This window comes from Oculina patagonica, chromosome 13 (genome assembly GCF_052425735.1).
Source record: "Oculina patagonica isolate OP01 chromosome 13, crgOcupat, whole genome shotgun sequence".
Taxonomy (NCBI): Eukaryota; Metazoa; Cnidaria; class Anthozoa; order Scleractinia; family Oculinidae; genus Oculina; species Oculina patagonica.
This window is the reverse complement of record NC_135770.1, coordinates 35,917,512-35,934,064: the sequence shown is the minus strand read 5'-3', so window position 1 is coordinate 35,934,064 and position 16,553 is coordinate 35,917,512. Positions and strand designations below refer to the sequence as shown.

General features: G+C 39.9%; 1 protein-coding gene across 1 annotated transcript; it reads right to left on the bottom strand.

Annotated features, from left to right (window-relative positions):
- Positions 1-478: 478 nt before the first annotated feature.
- On the bottom strand, positions 479-14,686 carry LOC144635827 (amine oxidase [flavin-containing]-like). The gene is made up of 15 exons (XM_078494944.1): positions 14,555-14,686; positions 13,871-14,067; positions 13,303-13,406; positions 7,608-7,648; positions 7,153-7,213; positions 6,975-7,063; positions 5,685-5,768; positions 4,757-4,832; positions 4,249-4,339; positions 3,966-4,019; positions 3,455-3,512; positions 2,549-2,646; positions 2,336-2,447; positions 1,772-1,831; positions 479-974 (listed from the first exon to the last, which is right to left on the bottom strand). The coding sequence occupies exons 2-15, from the start codon at positions 14,029-14,031 to the stop codon at positions 837-839; spliced, it is 1,227 nt and encodes a 408-aa protein (XP_078351070.1). The 5' UTR covers positions 14,032-14,067; positions 14,555-14,686; the 3' UTR covers positions 479-836.
- Between the last annotated feature and the right edge of the window lie 1,867 nt (positions 14,687-16,553).

Sequence of the window (16,553 nt, the reverse complement as noted above, 5' to 3'; positions counted from 1 at the left end):
GAATGCGTGAGACAGTCGGGATGCGGGATGTCAAAAAATGTAGTGGCGGGATACGGGATGAAATTGTCTTGGCGGGACCAGAATGTGTTCTTTTCTGTAGGCAGGACGTGGGATGCTCGTAAATTGAGGGCGGGATACGGGATCACCGGCAAATTTCTCACACACACACGCACACACACAACGTTGCAGACAGCTTCATAAAAAATAAAACATTCTATGCCATTCAATTTTATTGACGTACATTGTACAATTTTACATTTAAGTATTTTTAGTTTACGAAATAATTAGTATTTATAGTTTTTCTTCTGTAAAAGTTATTTAGCCTATATTACAAATTTGTCAGAAAATCTTATTATTTTATTAATGTAAAAAGCAAAATAACACTGTTGTAGAACCTCTCCTAACGAATACCTCCAAAATACGGACACCTCTCTCAGAGAATGCATACACTCACTTCTGCCCCTTTGATGTCGGTCACGGTATTAAAGGTGTGCGCTTGAATTGTAGGTATAATCACAAGGTGGCATCGTATTTTATACGAGTCGATTCCTTTTGGTTTGTCCGTAAAGCCTGGTTTTTACTAGTGCCGCAAGCACAAGCGCAATCACGCAAAAAGGACAAATTTTAACCCTTGTGCTTGTGCTTGCCGCAAGCACAAGCACAAGCATCAAAATGCAATGCGCTTGTGCTTTTGCTTGCGTTGAAGCCCTTTTCACGTTGAAATAAGACCTGTTATCCTTGCGCTTGTGCTTGCGCTTGTGCTTGCGTCGCTAGTGAAAACCAGGCTTAAGTTGCTGTTTTAGTGTTGACCATTTTGAGGAGGCTTTCCATATTTACTATGAATAATACTTCCACCAAACTAGTGAGAGAACAGCCGCACCACCCAGGAATGAAGAACATGCCAGGAAGGTTGGAACGGACGGCAGTAAGTACTTCTCCATAAATGAAAACTCTAGAAACTTTGATTCCAAATCCTGTTGAAAAACACGAAAAAAAAAAAAGAAATTTGTCTGGGTGGACAATGCTGACGCATGGCATACAGTGGTCTAACACAAAAACTCGACGCCACTTTTTTTGTTGCTTTTGCCTTGAATTTTATAATTGCAAGACGTCAAAAACAAATGTCTTAATTTTGAATTAAATAAGTGACAATTTATAAATCTGTGCGGGTACTGATAAATTGATAAATCTGTACAGATATATTTGCACCCTAATTGGCCGAAGACGACTTGATAGTCGGTTACTTTCTGTGTTTACATGGAGTGCCCTCGCATAAAATTGGAGTTGAATAAAAGATTACCTTAATACCTGCTATCAATGCGTGTTTTGTTTTTGTGGCGGATAAGTATTTCAAATTTTAAATACGCCAGCAGCTGGTGCGAGATCTGAAATCAAGAAATCTTTGGAAACCGCTCGGAGCTCAAAGAAAGTGGACACTAAATTATTCTCGTTGTGCGATCGGATGTCCCGAGAATTTCCTTATTTTCTCGGCCGTCCCTGACCCAGGTTCCAGACCTCGCACCAGCTGACCGCGTATTTAAAATTCAAAATGGCCGCCACAAAACAAAGCACGCATCAATAGCAGGTACAAAAGAAATAGTTTTTATATAACTCTAATTTCATGTGAGTGCCCCCTGTGCATTTCCTTGTAGTTGTGACACTCTCTCTTCAATCCTTGTCAACTCTAGATTTTGTTTAACGCACCATATTTGTAATGAGATTATCTTCATAGATGAAACGTTTATTAACGTTTATTTTTGACAGACTTTACCTCAGAACTGAGTCCTCTCCTGGTTTCCTCTGCTGTCATCTTGCCAAGTCTGCACAGGACCTGAAATGCATTTTACTAAAGTGATCAACCTTGCAGCTTTAGGCAATGTCAATCCGACGAAGCCGGGGAATAAGAGATTATAAGGAGCTTTACACGTTTTAATACATTGGAACCTCGACATAACGAAGGGCCAAAGGACTGGCAAAATGCGTTCGCCGCTTTAACGAGGTTTCGTTATATTCGGTTCTTTTCTTTATAATGTACTATTACTGGGCCGAACTGTGTGGCCGAGTTATGCTGTGTGGCGGAGTAAAAACGAGCCGGCGTTTAACTCCTGTTTCTATGGCAACAAGCGACTATAGTAAAATTGCTTCTTCCCTAAATGAGATCATTCTCGACCCTAGAGCTCTTGTCTATTGCACGTGACTGGCAGTCATGCACAAAAGAGAAGTGCTTTGGGGTCGAGAATGTGAATGAGATGCAAGCCAAACGCAGGGCGTAGCATGAACATCTTTAAATGTCACCAGAAAACGTTTTTACGAAGTATTACATGAAGCTGCTTACCTCAAGAGCTGCCCGTTCTCCGGATTCCACTGCACCCTCCATGTAACCAGCCCAAAGTGACGCCGTGATGGTACCAGCGAAGTGCACCCGACCAAAAGGCATGCGTAACACTCTAAACAATAAGGAACACATTCGAAATAAATTAACTAATACAGATAAAAATAAAAAAGTTTCAAAAACACCTACAAAGAAGAATAACACTAAGTTACTTACTTTCCGTAACTTGTTAATACTCCAGGAGGGAACGTGCCGACATAGCAGCCTCCAGCAAACTCATCCGCCATCCAGTTCTTCTCAAGATACAGGATGGGCTTGAGGAAGGTAAAAAACATAACATCAGCCGATAGAATATATACTGTTTTGTGTGGGCCGGCGCGATTATGGGCTCCCGGCTCGTGGTGTTATTTTAAAGTAACATGACTACGTAAATAAGTCGGCCTCAAAAATAAGCTCCTCGCCTCCCCCCCCCCCCCCCCCCCCCCCCCCCCCCCCAAAAAAAAAGGGGTATCCCAAATCTCAGACGCAAAAATCCTTCCGAAAATTAGCTGTCATGGGCTTATATTCAGGAAGAAAGAAAGATACAACTTTCCAATTATAAGCCCATAGAATACAAACCACACAAGTGAAAAGTGCTTTTCGCTTGCTCTGATTGGTTAACTCGGAGGTGATTAGCAAATTCCTATTCACCTCCACTATTGAAGGGCTTGTTTTGTATTTTACGTCGTTAGAGAATGCTCAGAGCGACAGCAGGACTTGTTTTGGGTTTCATGTCGTTATGTTTAGAGAGGTTTACCATGTGGTATTCTTTAGTTATATGAAAGAAAAAAAAATCAGTCACAGTATCTCCTTAAAAAAGAAACATAAAAATTTTTGAAACGTAAATTTCCATCCGAAAATATGCCCGCGTATAGAAGCCCTGCCCGAAAATAAGCCGACCTGAAAGGGAGCGGGACTTTGTGCAAATATAAGCCTTGGGCTAATAACGGGAGTACGACGCTATCTTGACACGATATCAATCTGAATACTGGCCCAAAACCAAGAATAAAGAGGTGCATTCCTTATTCTGATAGCGACAACACTGTAGAGTAAACTAAACATTACAAAATCAAGAATATTTACCTCAAGTGCCTCCTTGGTGTCATAAATTTTAGCGTATTGTTCACAGACACGTTTCTGTCTGATTAAAACAACAAAACAGAGTTAACAAAACAGGTTTAGGGAAGAAGAAAGGAAAACGTCAAAGTCTTAAAAAAATAACGAGAAAGTTACAAGTTTGAGGCCGACAATGATATGTTTACCAAGCACGGGAGTTGGAGGGGAGAGGAGGAAACAGGCCGGCATGTTTATTTGTCCTCGAAGCGGTGCCTGGATACAGTGACGGAATGCTGCCAATCAACCTGCAGCTAAGAATGACATCATCACGGCATAATTTCGATGAAAATTGCGACGAAGGTTCTGTCTTCGGCGAGAACGTTACCGGCGCAAGAAATATTTACCTTACAAACCGTTTCGGTGCCTTTGCGCACGCTCCGTTTTCCTTCCACTACAAGCTTCTGCGGTGTGGCAGCGATTATTCAAGTAAAATGCAGTTTTAAATTATTTCTATTAAAGACCACGGAGGGATGCTAACCTTTCTTGTTTTGTTAGAGTGGTTGTCTCGCGTGCTCGATCCGCCAATACAAACCTACAAAAAAACATAAATTTAAAGCGTAAATAAACAAACTACAGTCACCCAGCATGCTCATGAAACCGTAGAAGAGCCTTGTTGGATTCCTTGCAGTACCAACCGAGAAGAGCCTCACTGGTGAGGATTTTGGGAACCTAACCTCTCGCATTACTACGCATGCCCATGATTGCATTTAACCGTTTACAAAACACTTTCAAAAGTCTAATAAGTATACGATAAACTTCACCCCATTATAGCTGGATGTGAACCATCGGGTTTAGTGTCATCGTATCCTTCTTCCACCGGTCCTTCGTCCGAGTTAAAATAGCCCGCAAGACCTAAAAAGAAAAAAAAAATACTAGGTCAAAAAAATAGTCTTGCAGCAGGCTGCAACTTTCAGTTAATCTTAATAATGGAGAAAACAGTTGGGTTCTTCTTCAGAAACAGGAAGGGCTTCATTGAAAATCTTGGACAATCTTCTCTTAACGAAATAACAGTTACGAAAAGCACGCTCACTAACCCGTGGTTAACTCAAAGTAACTTGACCTCTCTTCACGTTGCCATTGCAACGAATTTTGACGTCAACTGGATCGGCCAAAAAAAGATTTGCTGACTACAGTAAACGTTATTTAGCCACACCATTGGGCTACCTATTAGAGATTCCAAAAGACGGGAAGGTCCAAACTATTGCGAACCACCTCAGTCAATTCATGTTAACTAAACACCAGAGCATAATGCAGATAAAACCGTTGTACCTTTTTCTCTCCAGAATGGGCGTTTATAGAATGTCACAGTCTTTATGATGGATCCCACAGGAATTCTTTGAATTGCCTAACATTTCAGTAAACACATTCACAAAAGCTTAACTACATGCAGACATGTTTACTACTGGTTTTCTGATAATCGCTGGACAGTTTCTTTTCAAAATCGAATAATCAGTCGAATGACAAAATAAAATAACGAGGCGTATTTCCTTAACAATGCGCCGCATAGAATTTAAAACAAAACCCACCCCTAGTATCCTTAACAAGCAGTCAGAACAAATGTGTAATTGTGTATCAAGTAAGATAAGTATAAGATAAAACAAAATTATTCCAGGTTTGTTGCCAAAAATAAAAGGTAAAATAAAGCTTTTTTCTGCATGGGATGGAGATTGTCATAAGGTCTCACAAGAAAACCTGAAATTTGAAAAAAGTGCCCAGACGCTGAATTGGGGAAATGCGGTATATAAATTTATAACTAAAGTTTTTTTAACGAATACAGAAGGAAGTCCAGATCTGCACACCTTGTCGACAATAACTAATAACCAAATCATTAGGAAGTTTTTTCTGAGGGTATTCCCATATGAAAGGATGGCGATATTTGTCATCTCGTTTAGGAGGTGTAGATTACGCATTTTGGTCTCACTAAGGGTGCTCAGGACGTAAAGCCAATATTTTTAGCTGAAAAGGTCTTGTTTACACGTGAAGAAATACAAAAAACGCCATTATACTGTGTCGGCGATGTAGACCGACCAGGCATGAAAAATGGTATTATTAAGGGGTCAAAAACCTTAAGCCAAGCCGAGATTGGTCTTCTCTAGGGGTTCAATTTAAATTTTCCGATGAGCGTCGCCGTCCCTCAAGTTTCACATGGCAGTACCCACCTAGGAGTTTTTTTCGAAAGGCAACCTGTGTTTCGTACCTGATTTTTAAGGGCTGGAAGGGGAGGATTGAAGCTTATTCTTCCGAGAAGTGCTGGAGGAATTGTGTTTATAACAAACGACGCCTGAAACAAAAAAAAGGTCAGCCAACAGTCATTGGTAATTGCGTTGTGCGTTTAAGCAAGGCACTTGATTCCCCCCCATCTTTCTTCACCTATATGGTTCTATATGCATGCAGGGTACCAGTGAACTGTCAACCTGATAAAATGCTATGTTAGACTAGCATCCCATTCTAATTGTGTCATGCTCCAGAAACCGGCATGAGCCCAGGTGGTTTGGGCTACTTTGGCCAAGTGCAGACTTAACCTTTCGCCTTCTTTTTCAGCGTGGGTTTTTTTCAGTATGATGCCAAGTAGCGACTTACCAAACCAAAATGCTTCTTATTTTCATTACCAGCAATGCCAATATGATTCCAACAACCTGGATTTGTTTACAAAGCTAGCCTGCGAACACTAGCCTGCAAACAGGCTCTCCAGTTTGGAAAAAGGTGAAAAGAATGCGGCAAGCGAAACTAGCCGAGCGTGTCCTGGGGGAGCCAAGAATGCACCCCATGCCACACTGGGGAGCCTCTATGCAGGCTATAGCTAACGCAGATGTCCAAGACGGGCTCTCGCTCTGTGTTCGCAGGGTTACCTCTTTCATAACCAAGCCAAGAAAAACAATGCAGACCAAATATAATTAAAATTCTCCTTACTGGCTATATTTCTTTTAAAGGGACTATGTCACGGAGATTTCGCAGATTTTTGGTCTAAACTGTTCTGAAATTAGTGGTAGGCAACCTAACCCATAAAAAACAATATCTTTGAACATCTAAAGGAAGATATAACCTTAATTTGTGGATAGAAATCAAGTTACGGCTATAAATATCGATTTTTTGAAGACGTGCGGAAACAATTTGAAAACGTTTGCCTAAAGTTTTCAAATTGCAATCCGTTTCCATCCGCGCCATCCGCAGCCAATAATGCTAGTTAACAGTTTCAGTGCTCTAATATAGCAATTTGTAATAAAAATGGACTATTATTTCTAGGTTTCATGCGACAGAAATATAAATTTTGGTTGTTCAAAAATCTGGTAAAATCCGTGACATAGTCCCTTTAATGAGAATTCGGTGGTTAATCTAGAGTTTTTCTCTTCACTTGAACTCCCAGGTTCAAGTCCTCTGCATTGTCGGTCTAACCAGATTTTGAGAAATTTGAGAGTGTATGTCATCCAGTCTTGATCAGTACATAAGTAGTATTTACAACAGCATGCACATCATCAGATAAATATACCTTGTATTCTGTTCCATTTACACATCTCACTTTAACATGATCGTCATATTCTTCAATTCCAACAACACAACTGTTTAGCTTCACTCTGTCTGAAAGCCAATTAAGCTTTTATAAGTAAACGATACTAAAATAATATTGACTGCTACTAGACTGACATCGCTAATCTCCAAGATCTTACCGCCAAGATGTTCAGCCATTTTCACACTGATTGTCTGAGAACCTCCATATAATTTCATTTCCTAAGTTGGCCATTAAAAGCAAACAATATTTTAGTTTTGCATTTGCTATAGTTTTAAATTTATTAATGAATGACCTATTAATAACTGCAGACATTTCCAGCACAATGAAGTCGGGCACTTATTTTTATTAATACAATGTAGTAATATACCTTGGAAGTATCTCTTGAAGTGCCCATTAACTTAATTTAACAAGGTTCTAAACATGAAAATAAACTTGAACACAACACTCTTAGCACTAATAAATTATGTTGCAAGAAGAGAACATATTGTAGAGTGTACCTAATTCCCTGCTTTGCATTATGCACTCTTATTATAGGGTATTTATTGCTGGAATAAAGGATGGACTGATGTCAATATGGCATATATATACAGGTGACCAACATTATTAACCAACCTGGCCACCACCTTCTTCAAATTCAATGTTACGTTTTGTACCTGCAGAGCAAAGGTATTAATTAAAAACTAATACAATAAATACTAAAATAATATAACCAGTAGGAAAAATCTAGATTACAATAATTTCATTGCCCCCCCCCCCCGGGGGGGGGGGTTCCCTATAATGGGCTATACGGGGAGGCTCCGCCCGAAAGGGGTACCTTTTTCAGGCTCCAGGTATATAAAAGGGTAGGGATTTCACAAGTTTAGGCATATGAAAGGGTAGGGAATTCTGCCATAATGATATTTTTAAAGGCCTTTACATTAAATACTTCGAGCAGACGCAACTTTTGGCTGTATTGTCTTAATTTATTAAGCGCTACATAAAAATGACAAGAAAACTTCCCGTTTTAGGTAAATGTGATGTCATGTAGGTAGATGAAAGGGGTCCCTTTTTGCAATAAAAGGTATACAAAAGGGGTACCTTTTCTATCAAAATGGTATATAAAAGGGAAAGGGGTTGGATCTCCGTGCGGAGCCTCTCCGTACAAAACTTTTTCGAGTACCCCCCCCCCCCCGGATTGGCCCAATGGTGAATTCAGGGGCAAAAATATACTTTAGCCTGCTGGCACATGTGGACCAATCAGAAACAAGAAAATAACAAAACCAGCCTTTATTGCCCCCGCAGGGCTTTCGCCCAGAGACGAAAGCCCGAGGAGGCATTCATTGTAGCTTGCGCGTATATATAGAGAATGTACTTACAGTCAAAATATACGGTATGTATACCAGAAAAAATCTCAATTTGCTCGAAAAAGGCCGCGAGGAATGTAGGGTAATGATGACGTTTTGCCACAAAGCTTCTCTGGGTAATGATGACGTATAAGCAGAAGATTCCCGAAGGAGTTATGGGTATTATGACATTACAATAACAGGGGGGTAGCGGTAAATGAAAATCCCTATCTTGGGTTAGAACGGTATTAAAAAGACTGACGCGTGTTTTGGCATCTGTCACACGTTGATTACTCTGATTTTTGGCTTACGCGTGTTTACAGATTGTTCGAGCGGTTTCTCTGCTTTGGTTGTGTTAAGTGATATTTGAAGCAGTTGTTAGTAATACGTCGAAAGATTTCGAGCAATCGGTTTCGTGTTCTTGGCTACGTGTGTTCCAAGAGATGGTTCGAGTGTTAAGGTGGTTTGCTTTCGGGAGTTGACTGTGTCGTATACATCTTACAACCAGAAAAAAGCGTGAACTTTGTCATGTAATACCTGGTAATTCGTTTCGCTAACAAACTGTCAGATTATTTGATCCAAAAAGTGGCTTGAATAAGGATCAAAAATTGTTTTCTCGAATCTTTGAATGTGCCATATTTTGTTACTCGTGGAATTTTTAGGCTTTTAGGCCTGGAAATTATTGTAAGTTACTTGTGAATGTTATAAGCCCGGAAATAATCTTGCACGTTGTCACCACGAATAATGTGTTATGTGTTATTTCCGCTAGGTGTTATTTCCGCGCGCTAGGTAATTGAACTTGTGAATATTTTTAGGACGCAATGGTGTCACACAACAAGAAATTCCGCAACAAACAGACCAAACAATGTCTTGACGTACATGACACAGTAAAAAAGAAGCCTAATTTTAAAGGCGACAAAAAGACTCCACTAATCATAGATTATTGCTGTAAAACAAATTATAAAAAGGCGGGGACAGCTTTATAGTGAGAACTATTACTAGTAGCAATTATATTGAGTGTCCCTGTCCCTGGCGGAATTGAGATAGGCCTGCCTCGTCCCCAGGCGCCGATTGGCCGGAGGCGGTAAGGCGGGAAAACAGGGAGCGCGGGGATTGATGGTTAGGGAGCGAGCCGCGGAGTGCCTGGCAGATCTTGCATTCAATATGGCGGACCAAAATGTCATCAACCCTGAAATGTGTATTAAAAACAGCAAAAGAGCCGTCTATTTAGCATTTTTACAGCACAGAGCGCCTTGGACACATCTTTTATGAAAAATATTCTTATTAAGACGACAGACTTCACCACCATTTTCGCACGCTTCATGTCCCAGCTCAGCTTGAGAAGAGCCAGGAGGAGCATACGAGGCACTCTGTGAAGTTAAAAAAGCTTTAAATCCTTTACGGCAAAGAGACGTTGAAATGTCTAATGACATTTTCCGAACTCCAAGAGAGACAGGTACTCATTTCCGTTTATCGAAGTTGTCTTGTAAATCCGAGTGTAAATGACAAGAAAATTAGTTATCCTTTCCATTATTGTTTTGTGTAGAATTTTTTTCGTAGAGCCCGAGAGTTAGTTGCCTTTTAGTTATTCCATGGATGCTCATTTAAGCCAGACGCGACAAAGATAATGCAACAACAGTATGAATCCATCGATACAAATAACAATTCATCTGTCTTTGGGATGTCATTTCTACTATCTCTGGTTTACTTCAACAAAATGTTAATTATCTGCTTATCAGTAATCAAGCACAACCTTTGATAGTTGTTTTATTAATTGAAAATAAAAATTACATTAAAAATGTTTAATATCATAACTGTAATTTTTTTCAATGCAATTTTTTTTATTGATTGCCAGTAGGTGACTTTTTTCCCATTAAACCACAATTTATTAAGGATAAATACACATTTTTTTTGTTAAGCATTGTGGCAGTGAGTCTGCCATTTATGCTGTGAATGCAACTGAGGCAACTAAATTGTTTGGAATGTACCCTATGCCATGCCATGCAGGCATTTAATTTGGGGCAGGTGCAGAGAGCATTTCTGATGAATGTGACACTGTTTTCATGAAGTTTTTAGAATGGTTCATGTGCGGTATATGATTTAAGATCATCTTGAAATCTTGCTTTGTAAAAATGGAAAGATAATTTTTCTCATAAATATTTATGTATTAATATGCAAGGCTAGCATCTTTGAACATCCAAGGCCCACCATCATTCTATTCTAAATAACTCTAGTAACAAACCCCTCTTAATTTTTTATCACTCTCCTGTAATTCTTTACAAATTTAAAATAGTACATGTATTTGTAAAATTCATTACTTTTTTAGCCACTGAAAAGAAATGTTTACTTTGTGCTTGCAAATTTGGTGTCTAAAGGCCTTTGTTATGCTCCCACTGACTTGATATTAACTAATTACAAAAGGAGCTTGGGTGAACTGTACATGGAGGGTTGAAGAGGGTAGTAAATCACTTTAGAAAATCAATCAAGTTTATTTTCAGGAGAAGTACTGGTTAACTGTTATGTCTAGATCATAATCAGATGAAGGGCACCACCAACGAAATTGTCGTACAAACAGTAATCCTCAGATTATCTCATGCACAACTTATTTAAATTCACAGTAGGTTAAGGCCATGCAGGAAAAACCCTCCTGGCTAGATAACTTTTGCAAATTGAAGGGAAATGTCTGAATGGTTTTGCAAAATCAGTACTACTAAAAATATTTTTAAAAATGTAAAAAGGTATATTTTTCTCTTATAACAGCTGTTGTCATGGGTATAAAGCAGCAGGGTAGGCAAAGCATACATTCAACATTTAAAGTGTTTTAATTGTTTTCCAAGACTGCTAGAGGCAGTGGGCTATTAGCAGACTGGGGAAAAAGTGGCAACTCCTGGTTTGCCGGTTTATTTATTTTAATCAAATTGAATATGGTTAGCCAGGAGTTGCCATGTTCACATGAAATGCATTTAAGAGTCAGTAACAAACCCTTTGATGTAAAATTGCCTGGCATCTCAATTTATTTTCCTACACTATCTCAGCCATAAACTCTTGGGCCGACAAAAATGATTTAAGTTTTGCTGTCTGTCATAGTCCAGTGTTTTGTTACCCTTATGTAGGAATAAAGTTTTGCCACACATTCTCTAAAAACACCTACTAAAAAAACACTCCCTGTGACACTACAACTAGAAAAAACTATATTTTTTTTTGTTACAAGTTTGTCAAAGTCTTATCCTGCTTAAATCCTCCAAAAGAGTGACCAAAACCTTATTTCTCCTTACAGTATCAATGCATTATCAAGCAGTACAGTGACGAGAAACACACAAATTAATCAGCGGAGAGTAATTTCGATATTAACACTTGAATCAGTAAAAAGAAATTTTGAGTAGGATCTGCCTCCTCTGGTCACTAACACATTAAGTGCTGAAATAAACAGAACTACGCAAAGTTGAAATTTCAATAATTGTACTTTCTGTCAAGAAAGGTAAATTATGAGGTTAACCTAGCTAGAATAAAATATCTGCACACATTATAATTGTTTATGTGTCATGTTCTCATAAGATCTCCTACGTTGGACAACATTAATTTGATAAAACACTTGTTAGCACTTGAACAGCTCTCTCTGGAGCGCTGCTTATAGACTTTATAGCTGAAGTTTAACGGCCAAGAGGTACAAATAAAAGTATACCGAAATGTAAGGAAGCTAAGCACTGCTCAGAAACGAAACAAACCAGCTCTGGCATCGATTGAAGGGAAACTTACCCTCAGTTCGAAGCTTATAAAGAAATTTAATTTTCTAACGACGGCAGAGATTCTTTACCCTCCGCCATTGACGATCTTCTCGCAATCAAAGTGGGATTTTCTCTGTTCAATCTTCTGCTCAGATTTCATACCATTTCTCCGGATAAATCGCTGATTTTGAGCTAGATTTCCGCCAACATTAGATTAAAGCAAGGGGACCCCCGCTTTGCTGAAACCAGCCTCAGTGAACGCTGAAAAGAATCGGCTCGATAGAGCAACGAAAACGATCCGAAAGGCCGTCAAAATCCCCATGTTGACAGTGCTAACTTCCACGTAGCTCCCAGTGTTGATTTCTTGACCGTTAAACTTGTTAAAAGCGCTAAAACGCCTTTTGACGAGAAACCGAACATTTTTGCCAAGAAACTGAACAGGATCTGCCAGGCGTCCGCTTCCCCGTCCGCATCAGGCCCAGAACGCCAAGCGAACCGTGCACGTCAGTCCCACAACACCAAGCGAACCGTGCGCGACCAAGGACGAGGACGCCTGGGGACGAGGCAGGAGATAGGCACCAATGGTCATATCACTCAAGAACAGAGAAGAAAACCCTCAGAGAAGAAAAAAAGGGAGATTTTGGTCACGGCTACTAGTGCCAAAGGTGCAAGCCTCCATGGAGTCCGTGGGCATGCACCCCAGGAAAAATTTTGAAAAAAAAGGCCTCTAAGATGACATTTCCTGTATTTTAAGATCATAGTCAATGGAAATTTACCAACAAAAAAAAAAAACACTGAAAACCACGCAAAACTGAAGGAACGCAAACGTCGCACGAAGTCGAGGCAATCCATTGCATTACTGCGTCCAAAAAACAGTGGACTCATGCTAGGAAGCACTAAAGGTAAAAGAAGCCCGAGATGATTGCCGGAGATACCATAGAGAAACGACAAAGGATTGTGCAAAGAAGGCTAGTGTAGCAGAGAAAATGTTATCTTACTTTGCTGGAGGAAAGTTACAATGAACGGGAGAATATTGAGCGAAAACGGGAGGCCGGAAATGATCACCGAAAATGGGAAGTTTCCGGCTGAAACGGGAGGGTTGGAATCTCTGCATAAACTGCTGTCATGATACTATTCAGAGGTTAACAAGACCCTGATTTGTTTTAGTTAGTGAAAACTTTGAATGAAGCAATTGGTACATCATTGTAGGAAGTTCATGGGATAACAAAGCCAATGGAAGACAATAAAAACCAGACCTACCTCCCCCAGAATGTAAATACCACAGGAAGAACAACAGTGAGATCTCGTAGGGTTCTGAAGTGAGAATTCCTTGTACATATGCAGTTGCTGCAGCTTTTCCATATCTGAAAACAAAAAAAGATTTAAGAGTTAAGAAGACAAGCTGTAACTAAAAACAATAGCGAGTTAACGACATAAATTATTATTATGACACTTACAATGGGATAATTATGACATAAAAAAAGATCAGTTTTCTTTCTTTCTTTCAACATTTACATGAGTATGGGACAAAGAAAAAGTCAGAGTCCCCGACGGGACTCGAACCCATGGCCTCCCAGATACCAGTTGGGCGCTCTAACGAGAGACTCGTGGTGAGCTAGGCCATCTTTATGCTTATGTCAATTTGTTTTTGCTATGTAGTTGTTCACACTGGAGACACAAAATAGCAACGTTAGGTGTTTTTCGCATTTGGATGACCATACCATTACGTCGTTGTGTGGCTAGTGTGTTTTTAAGTTCAAACAATGAAAGGTTTTGTATGAAGGAAATTTTAAGCTGATTATATTGGAGGGAGTAATTTTCTTCTCACCTTGTCCAACACTTTTTATCAATCAACTGCTTGACAGTCATCTTATCCCACTCTAAGGCATGTGGAGCATTCCAGGGGGCCTCCAAAGGAACCTGGCGGGCCATCTTGTCTAGGAGCTGCCAGAAGTTGTTCACATCTAGAGCCCCTAGTAAGGATCCCATGGATGGAAGGGCCCCTTGCTTGGTTACTCTTCTACCCTGAATCAGAAATCGGTTTAGATGTTGAAAGTGACTAAGATACATTAATTTTATGTGATGCTTAAATCAGCATAACTTAATTCAGTAGAGAAGCAAATTTTCATGCAAACTTAAATTTTTCGAAAAGGATCATATCACTGAGGTCAATATAGTTAATTAGAAAAAAAAAGTTAAAACAATTTTTTTTTAAATGTACATACTGGTTTGTATTTTTATCTCTTACACATTGTTTTGATTTTTGTGTTTGCAAAAAAAGATCTGGCCTGGTGAACATCAGTGATTACGTGGAAAAATCTCAGCCCGGTCTAGCCAGGATCCTAGTATCATGCCAACCAGGCTGGCTCGGTTGTCATGAAATCACAAGGTTAACTTTTGTTGCTTTTAATAAATTGGTCGAGATCTTAGCAAATTGAGCCAGCCCAGCTCATGTAATTAGCCCTGGTAACATGATAAAATGAAATTCAATAGTAATAACAGATCAATTTACCAGGAAATGCTCAACAGATTGTCCCTGACCAAACACTTGATATGTTTCGACTCCCAGCTGCTTGGCAAGTGTTAACAGTCTTGTCTGAGTTTCACACACATAAGCACCACCCAGGTCACAGAAACCATAACTAGGATCCTGAAAATTAAAGAATATAAGACCCATGAACAATTTAATGAAATGTACCAGACAATGGCAACCCCACCAAAAAATTAATGCCCACGCAGCAAAAAACGGTTTTATCCAACTCACTAGCCTGAACTTTGGGACCGCGGCAACTTTAAAGAATTGACATGATTTATGCAGAGCCTCTTTTCCTTCCCAATTCTCAACCACAGGGAAGTAAAAAGAGGCTCTGCTCACAGGGTGGTTTGCAGGAAGATTGACTCTGCAACACAGCATGAATGTAAAAGTATAAGTTCACATTTTCGTGAGAACCAACGTTTGGTTTATAAATGCACCCCTTTACCAATCCCAATCCCAACCACAATCCACTCAACCACCCCTGCCAGAGGAAAAAGGGCTGATTGGTGATCAACTGTGAAATTCACATTACTAGAAACTACAGCTAACAGTAGTTCATAATACATCATCCTATAGATGCATGAGATATCTTACCGCTACGGTAAAAGTTCTTCCCCCAACTCGATCTCTTGCTTCTAAAACTACAACATCAATACCGTATTCCTCCTGAAGAACTTTAGCTGCAAACAAACCTGAGAAAGCCACCAACGTGAACACAAATAATCACGCACGAAAAAAGGATGGATATAAGCTTAAATATAAAGGACAAGATTTCCGTATAACCCCATACTCAATAAGCTTTATTAATTATATTATACATACAATTTTGTCACCCTCGACGTTCCATAATGAACAGAAATCATAAATTTCATAATCATGACTGACCAATTGTCGACTGCTATACGTGTGTGAAGGATTTAATGGAATAACTTGGATGCATAATTATTAAAGTATGGGGCTACCGTATTCGGAAATTTTTCCAAATATAGTGAGACAACCAGCCATACCACTCAATCCGGCCCCGATGACTGCCACCTCAACAGAATTTGAGTTCAGCTGCTTAAACTCTTCGCCATCTTTGGAACCCGCCATCTTGCTATTTCCGGGACCGGTTGGCGAAACCCACGTGACAGATTTTGTCCCGTGATATATAGGCGATAATAGTCCAGTCCAGTAACGCACTGATGATCCGTGACGTACGCGTGACGGATCCGCTATTTTGACGCGAGAATCCAAAACATATAAAATATAATTGTCAAAACAAAATAATCCGTGATAAATAAAGAAAGATGATAAATTTTAAGCTCGGTAGTGATATGAGAAAGATTTAATGTTCGTCATGGCACGAGCGTGGGCAGGAGCCCATTGGGCTGGCGGGAGACAAAGAAAAAATCTGAGTCCCCGACAGGAATGGAGCATGATCTCCTAGACACCGGGTGGTTGCTCTATCCACTGAGCTAGGTTCATATGTGACGTGTTCTGCATACTGCTAGGATAAGCAATGTCGACAGCGAGATGGTAGCATTGCTGAGGCAGGACGTGACGCGCGTCACATATGAACCGCCATATGAACCCAGTAAATGGCCTTGCTCAGCCTTGCTCATCTTGAATCTCTCCGTATAGAGCACCCGCCTGGTATTTGGGAGATCGTGGTTCGAATCACTTCGGGGGCTCAGAATTTTTCTTTGTCCCGCGCTCGGCGAACATGATGAACTTTGCTGTCGGTTTACAAGATGGAGTACTATCATTCATCCGTGATCCATAGCATTCAGTTTCTTTGGAAGTTAAAAAGGCTCAAACAAATTTTTAAAACATTATTGTTAAGATTGGGTTGTTCGTAATCCCGCGTTTATCTTCCTCTCGAACGTAGGTAGTCTGTACTCATTGCAGACCTATGTATCGATTCCGTAATTCCCCACTTTAGTTACAACCGGAAACTAGATTTCCGTCTCAAATTGCAATGTAAAGGAGGTCA

Bases quoted from the DNA above. Each gene is read 5' to 3' on its own strand.
- LOC144635827 (XM_078494944.1), bottom strand. From the start codon at position 14,031: ATGGGATCCTTACTAGGGGCTCTAGATGTGAACAACTTCTGGCAGCTC. The intron at 4,833-5,684 runs GTACGAAACACA...CTGAAATGTTAG, and splicing joins TTCCAGCCCTTAAAAATCAG to GCAATTCAAAGAATTCCTGT. The intron at 4,020-4,248 runs GTGAAGTTTATC...GTTTTTTTGTAG, and splicing joins TCACATCCAGCTATAATGGG to GTTTGTATTGGCGGATCGAG.